The sequence below is a fragment of the Patiria miniata genome, unplaced genomic scaffold, assembly GCF_015706575.1.
Source record: "Patiria miniata isolate m_02_andy unplaced genomic scaffold, ASM1570657v1 HiC_scaffold_5, whole genome shotgun sequence".
Lineage (NCBI taxonomy): Eukaryota > Metazoa > Echinodermata > Asteroidea > Valvatida > Asterinidae > Patiria > Patiria miniata.
This window is the reverse complement of record NW_024037072.1, coordinates 15,133,560-15,152,926: the sequence shown is the minus strand read 5'-3', so window position 1 is coordinate 15,152,926 and position 19,367 is coordinate 15,133,560. Positions and strand designations below refer to the sequence as shown.

The 19,367-nt window shown below is 40.0% G+C and overlaps 2 protein-coding genes across 7 annotated transcripts in view; one reads left to right on the top strand and one right to left on the bottom strand.

The window, feature by feature from the left end:
- The first annotated feature begins 493 nt into the window (after positions 1-493).
- LOC119741608 (dentin sialophosphoprotein-like) lies at positions 494-14,636 on the top strand. The gene is made up of 8 exons (XM_038217428.1): positions 494-652; positions 2,070-2,151; positions 2,780-2,892; positions 3,897-4,031; positions 4,892-5,074; positions 7,973-8,153; positions 9,260-10,167; positions 13,659-14,636. The coding sequence occupies exons 1-8, from the start codon at positions 642-644 to the stop codon at positions 13,864-13,866; spliced, it is 1,821 nt and encodes a 606-aa protein (XP_038073356.1). The 5' UTR covers positions 494-641; the 3' UTR covers positions 13,867-14,636.
- The window catches only part of LOC119741607 (unconventional myosin-IXa-like), a 75,079-nt gene continuing 70,229 nt past the window's right edge, over positions 14,518-19,367 (bottom strand). For all 6 annotated transcript variants that reach the window (XM_038217422.1, XM_038217421.1, XM_038217423.1 and 3 more), the window contains one exon: positions 14,518-19,152. In XM_038217422.1, coding sequence (XP_038073350.1) covers positions 18,756-19,152 — 397 coding nt within the window. In that variant the 3' untranslated portion in view covers positions 14,518-18,755. The remainder of the gene's footprint in view (positions 19,153-19,367) is intronic.

Below are 19,367 nucleotides of genomic sequence, written 5' to 3'. Positions count from 1 at the left end.
CATTGTATTAAATAAATTGAAAAATAGAAATGTTTTGATTTCTGATTTGAAAAAAAAACAGAGAACAAAATACACAGAATGGCCATTTCTTTATGCTTTATGCATATGAGTCCCCCCCCCCCAAGGGGGGGGGGGGAGGCACCTACCCCCATCCCGCTCCCAATGGGCAAAAAGGAGGCAGAATAATTTTCTAGGCTGGAAGCTATTCTCTTTTGTAGGACCCAAATTTATATGCAAGTTTGACACGACAACTTTCTGTACTTTTTGACATCGGAACGTCAGTTATGTGACATTTCTTATCTTCTTGTAAAAAAAAAAAAAAAAAAACCCTGAGAGGACAAGAACAGGATCTTTTTAGTCTTCTTCCAAAAAAAAAATATTCTCTTCGAAATCTCCAAATTTACACCTTATTTACCAAATTTACCCTTACACCCCCCACATTTTTCAAAACACCGCCCTCAAAAATCCTGTAAGTTAATTTCTGCTTTATAACTCTTGGTGGCGCTATTCACTGTGGGATGTAAACATTGCATGTTGAACTGTTGTGTTGAAGTTGCGTACACGTGGAATGAGTACGCCTCCTGCCCAAACGCAACATTCGACGACGGCAAAGTTTTAGTACAACACGTCCATGTGGTAATATGGATAAGTGGTAAGGAACTCTGCGAAATACCTAGGGACTCTCACTATTGTGTATTGTTGGAAAGAGTTTGTGTATAATATTAAGCCAGGGGTACAGTCGTTGGCGATCGTGTAGTGTAGGGCCCGGTTCTAGTATCATATAAGGGAACAAAATCCACTTTAAAAATAAATTAGGCAGTGTATATTTTGCCGGAGACGGCAAACCTTTAGTAAACGTTAGTTTGCCGGATATGCACTGAACATGCGCAGTTACTGTTTTTTTGTACTTAAACATTTTCCGGTGACAAGTTTTAGTCTGGCTCCATGCCAAAATTATCGTTGTTACCTCGTATTCACAAGATGGGATTCAGACCATTTTATAATTTCGGACTTTATTTCCCTTTTATAAAAAATCCTCCAGAGCCACAAATCTGAAAAAGAAAATGTAATACCTCTGCAAAAAATGTTTGAGACATGTTAAAATAATAAAAGAAGAATATTCTTATTTATTTGGGGATGAGAAATTTTTTTTTAAAATGTGGTGCGGTCGGAATCGAACGCGAGTCATCCCGCTTACTAGAGCCTTTGCTTAACCATTACACCAACCGTGCTACACAACTTTTGGTGGGAATTTAATACATCTTATAATTCAGCCCTATTTTAAAGAGTACAGTGCCCTCTGTTGATATGGATTGCCGCCGGCAAACCTTTAGTAATCGTTAGTTTGCCGTCATTACCTCCGGCAAAATATCTACTATCTTAAAATTATTGGACCTTCCAAACTAGTTGGCGACATTCTCAATAAACAGGTATGTCATAGATAGAGGGCAGGGTTTTGATTTTTTGAGGGAAATTTGGGGGTAAAATGACGTGACGATGACAGCGCAGCGACAACACTTGACCCGAAAATAAAGATGGCGATCACCACACGATGTACCGTGAGCACGCACGGTGCGCTGAATCGCAAGGCATAAACCACGGCGGTGGTGGGTGGTGGTGGGTGGTGGTGCATGGCCGTTCTTAGTTGGTGGAGCGATTTGTCTGGTTAATTCCGATAACGACAAACACCAATTTTCCATGTAAATTACAGAGAAAGTCAGTTTGATCTCCATAAAGTTTCTCTGAAAGGTTCATGTGAGCTAAATATCAACATCACATAGTTTGGAGTTGGGCCTGGGGTGTAATACCTACACATTGGTAGTTTAAAATGTGTGGACTTTTTGGAATTTGAACTTTGTAAAAATACATCTTTTTTGAACCCCCCCTCCCAATTTGTCCACTTGGCCCCTCTCTCTCTCTCTCTCCCCCCCCCCCCCCCCCATCAAAAAGGTTCAACTATCTCTGAGTAAACTGTGTTTCTTTTGATTTCACTTTAATAAAAAGAAACATAAACTTTTGTACTAAAACATAACATTCCTAATTCTTGTGTCTTATATTTTACATCATAGTGATCTGAAGTTTACTCCCCCAGTATGTGTGCAACGGTACATTGCAATGAAAAACATGGTCAAGAAATTACAACCCCAAAAGGTAAGTGTTTTTGTTTGTTTTTTTATGAATAAGATACTGGAAAGTTTATTTCTACGGTGCAATTCCTTGACCCGGAGCCGTCCTGCCCTAGGTTAAGCTTTTGTATCCTTGGGCCAAGTAAAATAAAAATGAATAACATGTTTCTTGTCTGGATTTTTAAACACTTGGTGAGAGAAACCCTTGTTATTTGTTAATTTTCATTTGATTGTGATATTTTTAAACTAACAGCTGCCATGTCTAAGATGGCCGTCATGACATGACAGCAACTGGAAAGTACATTGATGAAGACACATGATAGCCATGTGATGTTACCACGCCATAGTAGATACTTCACTCAGGAATTTAATAGTCTAGCTGTATTGGCACTTAATTTCGACACTGTTTATAATTCACTCCACATATGCTTGTTGCCATGACACAAAGTATATATGACACACAGCGACAACACTGCCCAATCATTACCAAAGAAGGCAGTGCTCTATTATATGCAAATGAGAATATGCAAATATTAAAACTTCCAACCAATAGGAGCCATTGGCAAGTACTGGCTGGGGTATAGTGCTGTGGTATGCATTTTATATTGCAAGTCATATGTACCGGTATGTAACATTTTTTCTATTTGCCCAAGGTTCTTGACATGGGTTGCGGGGAGTGCAGCTTGCTGAGGCAGCTCAAGCAGGAGCAGTGTCTGGAACAGCTCACTGGAGTCGATATTGACGCAGACATCCTACAATCTCACAAGTACGTAGAGATTTTTAAAAACGTGGATTCATTTACAGCTTAAAGGTAAAGTGGTCAAGCTGAGTCAATATTTGATCTATATATACTAACCCCTCAAATAGTTCATTTCTGAAAATTGCATCAAAAACCAATGATGTACATTCCCTTTAAAGGTACTGAAAACATGCAATACAATAAAATAGACTGGCACCTGAAACAACCAGTCCAACACCGCTTCAGTACTGCACCAGTCAACTGTGCCAAAAGAAATATGTGGCACGAACCGGGAACAAGTCTCTATTTACAACACATTTCTCCATAGTCAGCCACCAGACTAATGACACTGAATGAAGAGGTCAATCTTTTCAAATAGTTGGACCATGTTTGGACATGTACCAGTCTAGTCTTTACGCTCATTTTGAAATCACTTTACTTCCCTTGTTTTTTTCTCCCCCTTTTGTTAGGCGCTGTGATCTTGGTAGAGCGCGTTATAAATACTCTGTATTATTATTATTATTATTCCCTCTCATGTGCAAAATATTGAAGAAATGTCTCCTTTAAACATTGAATTGAGTCTGCAAACTTAGTTGGTGAAATACTGAGGACCTTTTCTTTGCCCAATTGAATATTTGGAGAAATTTGCTGGCCGCAGAGTGAGTAAAGTTGGCCTGATTTAGTTAAGCACATTTCAGAGCACCCCGGGTCCCAGTCTGACTCTTATCCCCTTATTACAGCACACTTAAAGTTGTTGAAAGTCGCAGCCTCCTATGTGACGTTACCAACAGAATTGTACGGACATGTGAAGCTAAGATCTTGAACTGGCCCAGACCATATTATTGTGTAGTTTTCTATTTTTAGGAAAAATTCATTGGATATAAACTGGAAGTGGTCCCCACAACTTTGAAAGAAGTGTGTTCTCTGAACGGGAAACAGTTTTTATTTGCTGTAGGAAGTTTAATGCCCTTTGATTGTAAATAAAATTGTCTCATCAAACCATTTTCCCACTGACTGTCATTCCTTGCCAGATACCTTGCCAAACCTCTCATGTGCGAGTACCTGCATCCCCGCTCCCATCCGTTTACTGTCAGCCTGTACGAAGGATCCATCAGCAAGAAGGACCACAGGATGCTGGGATATGACCTAGCCCTCTGCGTAGAAATGTAAGTTCACCTTGACCAAGCTAAGTCCTTCAATAAAATTTTGTGTTTTTTTATGGGGGGGGGGGGGGGGGGATTTTGACAAATGACCAGTACACACAAAAGGATCTGCAATTTGGACTGTATTGGTAGTATAACAAGTCATCACATGTCAATCCATGTTCGAAAATCAACTCTGACAAAGGTGATCCTTTGTTAAAGATAAAGTCCATCATTTGTAATTTGTGCATTTTGTTCGTTTGAAGCAACAAACGTGCTCAAAATCTGAAGAAGGGTACTGAACAACTAACCTGATGAAGTTTCAGCTCAGCGTCAGCTGTATATCCCGAGAAAAAAAAACAGCTTTCTAGGATCTCGATTTCAAATCAAAAGTTGCTGAATCATGTTTTGAATTGGGCCTGAATTCAGCGCCCGAGACACTTTCTTACTGAGCTGATTGCAGCTACGCGATATCGCGCACTGATTCGACGAATTATAGCAACCGCGAGCACGTGTGCATCGTGCCAATGCTTGCGCGCACTTTGCCGAATAACAAAACGAACTACTAATTTAAATTTCCTACGGTGCGTCTTAAGAAGCACCGTTGAAAAGGCATTCTTTTGTTGATTTCTTCAAAATGACAGCTTGCTAAGAGGAATAACTTTACAGGGAGTTGAGTCCCCTTACTATCTTTCAACCAAGAATGTTTTTCAACAATAATTACGCCAGTTACTTTTCGGATAGCTGCAAATGATGGACTCTAGCTTTAAGTTCAGTCCAAATTCCTCACCACCAGAATTTTGATTCACTTGTGATTCACTCATGAATGATTTGATAACTGCACTTGTATATTTTCCCATTTTGATTCGTATTTCCTAACACAGTGTTGAGCATTTGTATCCAGACACCTTAGCTGCACTCCCGGAGGTCTTGTTCGGATACATGCGGCCGCGGACCGTAGTCTTTACCACACCCAACGCTGACTTCAACGTCCTGTTTCCAGATTTTCAAGGTTTCCGACATCCAGATCACAAGTTTGAATGGAGCAGGGAGGAATTCCAGTCATGGTGGGTGTGGTCACTAGACAAATCACAAGTCAATCAAAAGTCAGGTCACAAAGTCAAATCATAATTTAGGTCAAAAGTCAATTACAAGTCAAATCACAATTCAGTCACAAGTCAATTACAAGTCTGGTCAACTCGGCTGGTCAAACGTCGTTCACAAGTCAAATCGCAAGTCACGTCACAATTAAGTCAATCACAATTCAGGTGCTGAGATCCAATGGTTACTGTGTTCGACTCGTTTGCCATGGCACATGGGTTCGAATCCTGCTGGGAACATGGTGCTTGTGCTCTTTGGCAAGGCACTTTACTACAATTGCCTCTCTCCACCCAGGTGTAGTAAATGGGTACCTGGTAGGAAGAAATTCCTTCAATGCTTGAGCGCCATTATGGCAGCCGTGGTAAAGCCAGGGTAATATTGGAGCGCCAGGAATGTCACTTCATGACAGACATGAGTGCCATGCAAGAAGCCAATATTATTATTATTATTAAATCACAAGTATGTTAGGTCACAACTAAAGGGATGAAAATTGGCAACCGATTCCTTTGTCACGGTACATTTGAATAGCTTGTCACCAGACTTGACACTGGATGACTTTTGATGACTTGTGATTGTGATTATTTGTAAGGACTTGACTAGTACATTTCTCTCTTTTTTTGTAGGGAAGGGATTTAGAGTTGGGGGAATGAAGTTTTGTTAAACATCAGTCAGTTGATATCAATTGACTGATAGTCAATGTTACACTGCTGTTTGTAATGCAGTGAATTGGTTATAAATCCAACATGAAAAAGAGGAAAGAGTTCTAGCTTTGAAACTGGCTTGATTCAGCCTCCTTCTGTTTCAAAATCTCTAAAAAATAATGGAGGGACTTATAACCAGCCTGCTTGCGTATTTTTTTTCCTAGGAGGGTTAGGGGCAATGTCATGAATAATTCAGTTTTTCCTTTGAATCATTGCAAGACTTAGGTTCTCGTTCTATTTTCCCCTTTATTTAAAATTATCTCAGTGATAAATTTGGAGAAGAAAAATAGCTGATGAAAATGAGCAGCGACGACGTGGATTCGAACCAGGGATCTTTGTATTCATAGCTCATCTCGCTATCCACTAGGCTACTGTGTGGTAGCTCGACGACAACCGTTCTTTAAAATGCTTTAATGTATTGTAACTAGTTGAGTAACTAACAACAATGCTGTTGATGTCATTGTCCGTTCTCATGGATAAACATGAATTATTCATGACATTGCCCCTAACCCTCCTAGGAATAAAAAATACGCAGCCTGCTTTACCCCTGAACAAGCTTGAGAACTACGGTTAACCATATTTTGACTATCTCTGCTCACACCTAAGCTAGTATAGTTTAACAAGTCTGGTCCACTTTTTGAGACAAGCCTACAAGGAAAATAGAATTCTCAATGGATCACCTTGGGAGACTGGTTTTACTATAACACTCAAAGCAATCAATAAACATACAAGAAACAAATGATTATGAGTGCAGTCGTAGGAATAATTTCATGAAGTGACAGATGGAATGTTGTATTCCACGAGGCGAAGCCAAGTGAAATGGAACATTCCATCTGTTACCGAATAATATGATTCTTTCCATTACAGGAATGTGAAACATTCATTGTTTGCTTTATACTACACTTGAAAGAATCCTTATCGTCTGATTGGTCAGAGCCACAGACCATGTGACTGTGCAATGGGACTTCTATTTACCGTGGAATAGAACTTCTATTTTAGCAGTGCAGCGTTGCCGTGGGTTGGGAGGAATAATGCAATGACATGGTATGAACAATGTACCAATCAGATGAAGGGGAATATTCAGGTGTTGTCGAATATAATATATCCTTAAAGGGAAAATACAACATTTGCAAACATCAAAAAATAAAACTACCAAATCATTTTGAAATACCTTGCTGGACTGTTAGTGAATGACAGTGTAAAGCATCCTGTAAAATCATGGCACCTGGTATAATGTCATTTTCAAGAAAAGTGGTATTTTTGTATCAATTTCCAACGCTGATCGGCCGATCAGCGTTGGAAAAAACTGGCTTTTTTTCAAATACTGGCCCCAGTTGACCATCGCACTTGTTTGCAATCGATTACACACCTATGAACGGGTACAAGCCAGCTAGACTGGTTCCCTGACCTTACAATTCCCCAATATATGTAAACTGCTTTGTTTCTTCTTAAATGGAGTCGGGGAACCAGACTACAGGAAAATTATTGTTTTTCTTGGTTTTTATAGCATTTTCGAACCCAAAACCTCAAAAAAGTCAGTGTAACTATATTTGCTATATATTTCCAACCCCCCAATTCCATCCATTTCTGAAAATTACAGCAAAAGCAAATGATGTATATTCCCTTTAAAGGTATAGTCCATCATTTGTAATTTGTGCATTTTGTTCGTTTGAAGCAACAAAAGTGCTCAAAATCTGAAGAAGGGTGCTGAACAACCAACCTGATGAAGTTTCAGCTCAGCTTCAGCTGTATATTTCGAGAAAAACAACATTCTAGGATCTCGATTTCAAATCAACAGTTGCTGAGTCATGTTTTGAATTGGGCCTGAATTCAGCGTCCGAGATACGTTCTCACTGAGCCGACTGCAGCTACGCGATGTCGCACACCAATCCGACGAATTATAGCAAGCGCGCGCGCGTTTCACCGAATAAATTTCCAACGGTGCTTCTTGGAAAGGCCTTCTTTCGTTGATTTCTTCAAAATGACAGCTTTCCAGAAAGAATAATTTCACAGGGAGTTTAGTTCCCTTACTATCTTTCAACCAAGTATGTTTTTCAACAATAGTTACACCAGTTACTTTTTGGATAGCTGCAAATGATGGACTCTGGCTTTAAAAATGTCCAGTGTCTCAGTTGTTAAATGTGATTCCTTTGACATCACCAGGGGCAATAAAGTTGCCAGTGACTATGGTTACACTGTGACCTATGAGGGCATTGGGGCCGGACCCCCAGGCACGGAGCACCTAGGCTGCTGTACACAGATGGCGGTCTTTACTTGCATGGCATCACCACAAGAGGGCAGCAGACAGCTTGACTGCAGTAGCCCTCAAACACCATATAACCTGGCAAGTGTTTGTACGGTATCCTGTTTCTGCGTTAAGTGTGTTCACATTACATTACAAACTTCTTCCTTCCTAAAGATGTATTCCCCATGCTATTTATTTCGAGTCTCAGCCCGAAAATCGATTTGGGTTTTTCAATTGCTAGTTTTTTAGCAATGTAAAAGTTAGTCACTTTTGAATGAGACATCGTAGGAAAAAATCCACTGATGTTTAGTTATTGAGATTTTTCTTTACAAAATTCAAATTATTCCTGACAATAATTCAGCTCTTGCAGGGTGGGTTCATTAATGTGCAAAATGAAAGCCCTTTTTCAGTGGGTTGCAGATGCTCAAATTGGAAAAAATAACGGTTTTTACTCAAAACATCAAAATTGAACGTTTGTTGAGAAAAAAAATCTACATTTTGAAGAGCTTGATCGAGCCACACATCTTTAATACTTTGATGCTATCAAAATGTAAGGTCACCACTGTTTTCAAATGTCTCCATTGGCAAATTTGAGTTGCTATATACACTATTCAAAATAAACTTGACAAGTAGCAATAGTGCCATCCCAGTGTCTCTTATCACTCTTTTTAACAGTCTGAGGTGTACTTATGCAAGGCTTCCATGCACAACCCTTAACCCTAATGATCCCCAACCAGCCAAATCCAACGCCAGGGTTTGTTGGAATCTGTAAGGATGAGTACATGCACTAGTAAGCTGACTGTGCTTTACGTGGGATTAGGCATACCACAAATAAACAGAGTCCAACTGTTTATGTGCACAGTTAAGGATGAGAAAGGTTTCTAGTTAATCACCCTTAGGAGTTAAGGGTTAAGTTTCAGTGCTGTAGTCAAGTCCCTGCAAGTCCATCAAAAGTCTATCACAAGCCCTCCAGTTCCAGGCCAAGTCACAAACTATTCAAATACAGTGTGACAAAAGAATTCCTTTGACATTGTTCATCCCCTGTTACTTGTTACTTGACTTGTAAAAGGATTTGTGATTCACTTTGGACCCGAGACGTGATGGACTCAGCTACAACACTGTTCATTTCAAGAATCGTCAGTAAGTAGAGAAAGAAAATAATTTGTACCGAAATAACAAAGGTGGTTGTGAAATGTTTAATGCAGGTCTGTGAAGTCAAATACCCACACCGTGTGATCACCACGACAACTGAAGAGCAAATCTTGAATGAGGCCATGTTCTACCTCAAGAGGTTTTGGCACACTGCTGGGCAGAGTTACTCGGAGAGAGAGGAGGATGGTGAAGATCATGTGACCAGGACAGGTGATGCAGGAACGACAGAGGATATTGAGGGGGCTGAGGAGCAGGAGAATGGTACAGATCATGTGACAAGGTCAGGTGATGCAGGAACAACACAGAAGGTTGAGGAGCAGGAGGACAGTACAGATCATGTGACTAGGTCAGGTGATGCAGGAACAACCCAGAAGGTTGAGGAGCAGGAGGACAGTACAGATCATGTGACTAGGTCAGGTGATGCAGGAACGACAGAGGAGGTTGAGGAGGCAGAGGAGCAGGACAGTACAGATCATGTGACTAGGTCAGGTGATGCAGGAACAATACAGAAGGTTGAGGAGCAGGACAGTACAGATCATGTGACTAGGTCAGGTGATTCAGGAAGGACACAGGAGGTTGAGGAGGCAGAGGAGCAGGACAGTATAAATCATGTGATTAGGTCAGGTGATGTAGGAACGGCAGAGGAGGTTGAGGAGGCAGAGGAGCAGGACAGTACAGATCATGTGACTAGGTCAGGTGATACAAGAAGGACAGAGAAGGTTGAGGAGGCAGAGGAGCAGGACAGTACAGATCATGTGACTAGGTCAGGTGATTCAGGAGCGACAGAGGAGGTTGAGGAGGCAGAGGCACAGGACAGTATAAATCATGTGACTAGGTCAGGTGATGCAGGAACGGCAGAGGAGCAGGAGGAGCTGGAGAGGAGGACATTATCCGTTTCCTTGGAGACACTGATGAAACTTTCTGCCCTGAGGAGAGTCTGCCCCAGCATGGAGAAACTCAGGTAAATATTGATTATTGATTATCAATTACTGACAGAATATCACCAGACTGCTCCATTGTAGCAGTGGGTACTATTGAGTCTGTGCATGGACAGGAGATTGAGCTTTGTGACCACTCATGAGAACTGCGTTGGAGGGACGTATTGAGTGGGGCATGCTTATGCGCGTTCATATGACGTAAAGTACACATGATCGATGTATTTCACTCCGAATAAGCACACACAAAATATTGTCTTCGTACTGAGTACCATGGCCTTATGGTCTGGGGCATTGAACTCATGGTCTGTGAGTAATTTGCGGGCTGCGGGTAATTCTGCGGGTTTTGGGTTCAAGACTTGCCTGGGGTTGTTATGTATTATAAACAAACTATGGAAATCTATAATCTTGGTTTTCTGTCTGGAAACTGGTTGTAGCGAGCTGAATTTCGCAGGGATGGTTCTGCTACCTCTAGACACATGTGAATATTTGAGCCAATTTAAAGAAAATGTGTTTTTTTGGAGGCCAAAATTTGACTTTTTGGATGATGCCAAATATGGAAAAGAATTTACAAATGTAAACATCAAAAAATCTTTATTTTCTTGCTCGAAACTGGTTGTAGTGAGCTGAATTGTGACACCTCATGTGAACCTTTGAGCGAATTTGGAGGAAATTGATTAAAACCTTAATTTCTGGCGTCCATGAACCTTACATGTATGCGAACATTTAAGCAAATTTAGTGAAGTTGGACTTTTTGGCAAAAATGGACTTTTGTGATGATGCTGGATATGGAAAACTTTCTAGATTTTTTGGGGCATTCTGTTCAAACCTAAAGTCTTGGTTTCCTCACTGGATACTGACTGCACTGCAGTGAGTTGTAATCTTCAGGGGATTCATTTCTGGTCTCTATGCACCTTGTGTGAATATTCAAGTGAATTTGGTGAAGTTGGATTTTGGGCCAGAAATTTGACTTTTTGGATGATGCTGGATATGGAACACTTTTAAGATTTGGGGGCATTCCGTTAAAACCATAAATCTTGTTTTTCTCACTGGATACTGACCGTAGTGTACTGCTCTCATTTGCACTTGTACACTCAAGCATAGAGGAATTGCCATGGTGGGTGGGCCGCAAGGTACTGTGGGAAACTATATCTTAGCAACATGGCTAGCGCCCTCAGGGGAAGAATGCATATACATGGAGTAATGCTCTAAGGGTTAAAGTACTTGCTAGTGGAATCAATGAACCCACACTTCTGTGGAGGATGTTAAAACTATGAAATTGCACAACAGTGATCATTTGTAATTATATACAAATGATAGAAAAGAGTGAAATTGCATTCTTTTCATTGTTTGCAAACTATGAATTTGCACTACACTTGATTTGTTTTCATTATACGTATGAAAATGGCGGAACGAGATGAGATCACTCAATTTTCATTGTTTGTAAACCTTGAAATGGAACATCATTGGTTGTTTTTCATTATATTCAAACTTGGGGATTTTTTTTCGGTGCTTCAGTGTTCCTCGATTAAACAAGAAGAAACGTAAATAACCCTTTGTTTCTAACTGAGCTTATATTTCCTGTGTCATGATCTCAGGAAATAAATTTTTAACTCAAAAAAAAGTCCCACGGTTTTTTCATGTGTGCGTGTGTGCACGTGTGCACGTGTGCACCTGGTATTTTACAGGGAAACCCCGAACACAAAAAGGGAAAAGGAGTTTCCTCTTGCATGTGTTTGATACCGGTGACCTAGCACTGTATCAACAGAATATGATATGGCTTTGTGTCAAGGAATTTGTGACGCTGGAATTTTGTTCTGCAATGTAGTCATCCTTTGTTTCTTTTCTCAAAAATGGCAATGTGCATCTTGTCATTTCCGGATGCTAATTGTCGATCATGTTTACTAGGGTGAAGGTCTTATATTCTGTGGTTGAAAAGGTAAAGACAGATTCAGTAGGGCCCTACTTATTGCACATTGATTGTACATTGATGGGATTAGGGGGGTTTATGTAATTCATAGTTTATTCTCATACATGGATAACTTCTTCAGAGGTTTTTTCATTTATCAAAATTCAGAGTGCAAGGCTTTATATCATGGTGTTTCTGACCACAGGATGTGTTTTGAACATACTTGTATACATGTCCAGTTTGGTTCAGCATTCAGAAGTTTTCATGAAGTTTACATGTAGCTCAAAAAGGTTGGCACATTTTTTTAAATCTATAGTACTTTGCTAGGAAGGTGGTTAGGGCCAAAGTTATTTGCTCTTCGTGAAGAATCTCCACCTCTACCATAATCTGCACATTTTGGCTCCACACATTCCTTTCTGTCACTGAAGATTTTGTGCTAACTTTGGTAGGGGGTTGCCCTTGGGTACAGGCAAGTTGGGATTGGTTCTGGGGTCAAAAGGTCAACAATCAACGTGGTGAGTTAAAGGTTAATGGTTTCCGGATGATAACTCGAGTTAGAAATGAGATTTCAGTGTCCAACTTCGGTAGGGGGTTTCCCTTGGGTACAGGCAAGTTGAGATTGGTTCTGGGGGTCATAAGGTCAAAGGTCAAGGTCAACGTGGTGAGTTAAAGGTTAATGGCTTCTGGATGATAACTTGACTCTGGCTGAGGGGTTTCAACAGCAATGTTGTTTTTTTTATGAATATCATGTATTTGTTTTTGAGATTGCTGACTGGCTGATATTTGTTTGACTGATTAGGGCTAATATGCCTATTCTTAAAGGGAATGTACATCATTGGCTTTTGCTGTAATTTTCAGAAATGAACTATTTGGGGGTTAGTATTATAGATCAAATATTGTTACACTGACATGTTTGAAGTTTTGTGTTCGAAAATGCTAGAAAAACCAAGAAAAACAAAAATATTCAAGTAGTCTGGTTCCCTGACTCCACTAAAGATGAAATGGATCAAACATACCCGAAAATTGTAAGGTAAGGGAACCACTCTAGCTGGCCTGCGCCCATTCATGAGCATGGAACCAAACGCTAGCAAAACAAAATTTAGACTAAAATAAAAATGGTAAATTTGGTGCAGTAATTGAAAAATAGTTAGGTTTTCCAACGGTGGTCGGCCGACCAGCGTTGGAAATGTATACAAATATACCATTTTCTTGAAAATGGCTTCACACCAGGTGCCATAATTGTATAGGATGCTTAAGCATGTCATTTACCAACATCCTAGTAAGGTATTTCGTAACAACTTGGTAGTTTTATTTTTCGATGTTTGCAAATGTTGTATTTTCCCTTTAATGGAAGCTCTCAGATCATGCCTGCAAAGTGTCTGTCCAGAAAAGCGCAACATTGGACAAACAATAAACCACAAATTGAGTTACATATCAATGTTTGTCATCATCTTCTCGAGATGGTCGACATTTTTTTAATACCCTATATGCTATAATTGGTGGATGATCAAATATTCAAATCTTCGGTGTATTCGGTACATTTTGCACTGGTGATTACTTGATGGTGCTTATAATAAAATATATAATGCTATTTCTTTTTCCTTTCAGGGAAGTTCTTGCCTCTTGCGATTCTTTTTCCATCTCTGATGACGGGAAATCTGTCCTGTACTCCATGGAAGAAAGTTCATCCGACAGCGACAACCAATCAGATGATAGCAATACAAGCGAGGACGAAGGCCAGGACAATGAAAGATTGGACTCAAATAAGAACGATGCATTGTCATGGCAACAGGAAGAAGAAAGTTGGGACTGGTGACAAACCACAGAGCTAGGTTAATTAGCCTGATTAACGAATTGGAATGAAGTTACCCTTTCAGTTTTTGTTCCTCATGCACCAGAGAACCATCCATACCAAATTTCATGACTTTTGAGGTATTGTTTAAGTTGCAACTACAAACATGTCTGGTCAATAATTATTTACACACTGGATTGCTAAAGGAGGGGACTAAACTAAATACTTGCAACAGTGAACTTGGAGCGTGCACGGCAGAAACAATATAGCCCCTGTGGGTTGTGAATGAGCCATTTTTGAGTCTTTCTACAGTTCGCATTTCCCTCCAGGTTTATTATTCACAATATTTGTTATTTTAAAGTCTCATGCGTAATATCTGTCAGTTGTAAAAAGCCTTCTTTTTTTTAAATGAAAATAATTTGAACTTTTAAGTTTCATGTGGGTGACTTGCCTTGGAGAGAACTTTGACGTGAAGTAATGACAACTCTAAATACGGTGCCAAAAACTCTTGCCATTGTACCTTTGAGGTATTTTGTAAGTTGAAACTAAAGCCAAGTCTAGTCAATAACAATGTCAAAATAACACATTAGTCCGTAGTTCTCTTTTGTTCATGTAACAATATTTATTTTTATTCAACGTTTCCATATTTGACTGTATTTACAACCTAAATTGCTGACCACTATTTCCCGTTGTACCTGGCCAAACGCTTCAGCGTCGGCCGAGAGTACTAATAATTAAATACAGTGAAAATAATTACAGAATTATATTAAATTAATCATCAAGTTTAGTTATAATTTCTGCAAGTATTGGCCTACTTTACTGGAGAGTTGGTAACAGTGAAAAATAAGTACAGTTACAAAAAGTGGACTACAAATACAAATATTACAAGCAGAAAGTTGAAAGGGAAAAAATATATATACCCATTAAGACTACTGTCTTCAATTTAACTTTTTTTACATTTTTTTTCTTTTCAAAACAAAATACAAAATTACGTATATGATTGACTGGTGTATTGTTTGCCCCTTTGCCTCAAAACACCGTCGAAGAGCATCAAAAAATTCACTTGTAAATGGACATATGTTTGAAATGAGTATGACCAAAGCCTTTTACCTACAGGAAATTCAAAGCTAACTGTTCAAAACAATTTCAGACAATACTAATTTTTAAGTACATCTTCCGTTTTCCAAATGGATCCCCCCATTTGTTTGTTTAAGTCTGAGAGAATATAAATGTTGGCATTGTGAGTTGGGTTGTACACTATGAGCTGTGTGGTGTAATAATGATAATTAACCCCAATACAACACGGTGCAACAAAATGGCACAGTCTGTGTACACAAACCAAATGGGAACATCAAGCTCCCTTAGAAGTAAATGGAGGCTTTGTTTTTACAGATCTAAACCCGTAAAAATATAGAAAGAAAAAAAATGGTTGAATTTTGACAAATAGACCCGAGACATAATGACATCATGCTTTATTTCACATGTGTGCTTTCCTATGGGAGTGAGGTGGGGACGAGGGCCATCAATCTCCCATATATGGACGTGCACATGTAAACAAAGCGTGACATCATTGCGTCACAGGTATGTTCAGGGAAGTGCAAGCGTTAAAAAAATATTATCCAATACAATGCATAATGCTGTCCAATCAATACACATTTGGCCCTTTTGGCTCGAGGCCAAGAGAGTACCAATCCAGACTTGGCCTATATGCACGTCATAAAAAACTTTAGTGCAGACTCTGAGCACATACAAGTATACTCTCTCAATGGTGAGAGATATAAGACACCTGAATGCTATTTAACCATGTTCCAAGTTTTGCGCACATTAAGATGAAAATTAATTGTTTATTCGCCATGTCATATGCGCTCAAAAGTAATACGCACAGTGTGTCTCACACTGAAGCTCTTGTCCGGTTCGTTCGTGTGACGTCATCTCAATTCAACCATGCACACTTAGCACGAATGGAACCGGAAGTTAACACAACTCGAGCGTTTAACCAATGGGCTCTAGTATTAATCAGTGGTACTTTATCTGCACGGAGTCCATACACACTGTCAAAATGCTGCCTTTACAATACTGGACAAATGGTCCAATTTCACAGCGCTACTTAGCAGTTAGCAGAAAAGTTGCGCTTACTGTATCAGAAAATCATGCTGCTGCTTAAGCACTATTTCATGCTAATGGTTGCACGTGCATGAAGATTTCTATTGTTACGTCACTGATTTAAGCAACTTTTTCCTCTGGGGTTAAGCATGCTTTTGCTGCGCTCACTGCTTACAGTCTCTATGAAATAGATGGACGCTCAGTCGGCACAAAATCGGCTGTTAAGCAGCGCTATGAAATTGGGCCCTGGTGTAAAACAGTACCTCAGTAACAGTGCACCTATATCCCATTACTCTAACATGTGACATGACATTTCAAGTATTTTTCAAAGTGGACACTGTTTCACCAAATCAAAAGTATAAAAAAAGCTACAAAATTCCTCCTTTGAAGGTTCCACATGTTTTAACTATTGTTGAAAAGCAAACATAATCTGCAGCTTATTACATTGGTACAGAATTTACTTGGCATGTAGGAGGCCAAAAAGTGAGCCCGGATGCCATTAGCCTTTTAGAGACATGGCAAGAATAGTAGACGAAGGCCACTATTTGAAGTGGATAAACTCTTTTAGAACACCTCACCCACATATTCTGTATCTTGATTGGCCAAGACATGTCACATGGCATTAGCTATTTTTGCTATCTTATTGTCCACAGCCAAAAGTACTATACCCGTAGCAACCAAAGTACTTTACCCGTAGCAGCCATACGCATAACAGCTGGTATCGTGTGCAAATGCATTGGGTGTGCGCTAGCATGAGCTAGCACTACAGAGATGGGTTCAAACATTTTGTGAAAGGGTAGTTTGGAAAAGTGCATATAAATTGTCCTTCGTATTCAAATAGAAGGACATTTTAATTGTATTTAAACTAAATTTATCAGTTATCGCTTAAAATCAAGCAGAATCTGTGGGAGAGGTGTTATAAAACAAATATTAACTGCTTTATCTCATGGTGTAGTTAAACTAGCCTCCCTCGGTGATCCATGGAGCATTCTATTTTACCTCGGCTTCGCCTTGGTTTTTCCACCATTTTTTGTTGATAGTTGGTCCCTCTGCACTTTGCTATGAAAAAGTGCTATTGATAACCAGCTTTAACTCATGGTGCAACCAGCTGCATAACTGGTCCTGAATCGTCAACTAGCAGTGTTTGATCAGATTTAGTCAAACTATGGTTAACTATCGAACTTGCCCATCGCTGCACATGTAAAACAGTGCATCTTTGTCCATATTAGTATTTAGGTTAGCCAGGTTTGCATCAGTCTCATCATAGAGAAAGGATTCTCTATGGTCTCAAGCAGCAGAAACCTGCCAGTGCAACCCCTTTTTGAACCGAACCGTACAAAGAAAACATAAGCTACATGTCCATCCCTCATAACTGACAAGAAGTGGCCATATTTGTGATCAAAGGAGAGCGCTGTTATGACACCAATTTGTTTTGGGGTACAAGCAGTAGACACGTCACATGTATTGAAGCCATTGAGCAACCTGGATGACCCTTGACTTTATGGCACTTTAGTCATTGGACGGTCTGAAGGTTAAATACAACCCTGTTTGTCAGGATATCTGGTGCTTCACATGTGGAATCCTATCGCCTCCTGGTGTTGCATAATTATGACCTTAGTCACAGCGAGCCTTTCACGTGCAAAAAATATCATTTTCTAGCAGCATTTATAGAGTGAAACTTCTCCACCATTCTGTAATGTGACCATAGAGAATATCAAACTTTGCAAATGAAACTTATGCTCTTAAATACTAGTTATGCTGTTGGAGTGGGATTTGAGGTGCCTTCTCTGCATATTTTCTCATTTCTGTACTTGCCACAGCGAGAGAAAAAAATAGTAAAGATATTTGTTAATTACTGTTTAATTTGTTCTTACGCCAGCTTCTCGTAATTATCTGCACAAGAAAGGTAAGGACACAATTGTTATAAGTATTCTGAATCTCTAAAAAAAAAAGCTGATGGAAAATGCAGTTTTACAGCAGACAACTGTTACAATGATTAAATTAAAGTTGTTACTACCAACAAACTAAATGTGCTGGCAAGAACCAAAAACCTGAAACTTTGAACCAAAATATTAAAATGCCTCGAATCAGCCAATGTTGAGTGTGATTAAAAGCTACACCAAATCTATCAAACTCTTACAACCCCTTACAAATATATTGCATATCGTCGTAGAAATATTGCATATGAGTGTACAAAATATAAATTACAGTGTTTGTCATTCAGTCAGTTTTATCGTCCTTTTGGCTCAATAGGCACAGAGTACAATAACAAAAATCTACGCAGTGTATACGGTCTGACGCTCAAGTCTATGATCCCTTCAAGCCAAAGAAACCGCCAAGCACTTGCGCAAAAATTCCAAAACTATCAATATGTACACCGACTGTACAGTATGCACAACGCAGACATAGCTTGCTGGAGCTACGGAAGTATTTACAAATACAATGGAAGCACAAGCATGCTTGGACTCGGCGAGTTCTTTGCAATTTGTTTTTAACAATAAGATGGCTTTTAAGGAAGCATCTAGATTTACAGACCTCATTGTCAAACTAAATTCATCTCCCACAAAGATGATGGACTCCACAGCAGATACCTTGTCCTGCTTCACTGATGTGGAATCAGAGTCCAGGCTTGACCAAGCCCAAACCACACCTATACAAAGCCCTGCCCTTCTTAACAAATCCACAATTCTCATAAGACCACACCCTCAGACGGTTCCTCTCCCAAGTTGAATTTTTAACCCCCTATTTTTTACAGGACCCACCCTGCAACAAAATCTCTACAATTGCCAAATCAACGTATGACCACACCCTTAGATGGCCACACCCTCAGATGCTCCTGCCCTCTTCCTCCGCTCCTTAGACCCTTCCCTTTGTTTCTTCTCTTTCTTGGACCCCTTCCGACTGCTCCTCTTCTGCTTCTTGGCCACCGGCGGGGGGTTTTGCGAGTTGCCGGATGTCTCCCCCATCCCATCCGATCCCGGTGTTCGGTGACCCTTCTTCGGCTTGCGTTTCTCCTGCTTCGGTGCTCTGTTCTTGTTCAGATGGTTGAGTTTGGACGGGGAGGGTTGGCTCTCGAATGAGACCGGGTTGTCATCTCTTTCCACTTCATCACCGCTGTCCAGATCCAGGCCGTCCGTGCTGTAGTTCTCATCCTCGCTGGCCGACTGACCAAGGTCAAGGGTCACCAAATTGACAGTCAGGTCTTGCCTGAAGGGGAAAATTGGAGAAATGTCAAACTGACACTTTCCTTATCAATTACTACTTTAGATCAAGCCTCACAGAATGGATTAAAATTGTGAACATGCACCAGTAGTAAGTACCAAGATACCCCCAAGATATAGTAAGGTACCAAGATATGCACAAAGAATGTACTGTACTTCTTTACTGTGCAGTGATAGATTCTGGTGACTTTAGGAGGCTTC

Bases quoted from the DNA above. Each gene is read 5' to 3' on its own strand.
- LOC119741608 (XM_038217428.1), top strand. The intron at 2,152-2,779 runs GTAAGTGTTTTT...TATTTGCCCAAG, and splicing joins AGAAATTACAACCCCAAAAG to GTTCTTGACATGGGTTGCGG. The intron at 8,154-9,259 runs GCAAGTGTTTGT...TGTTTAATGCAG, and splicing joins CTCAAACACCATATAACCTG to GTCTGTGAAGTCAAATACCC.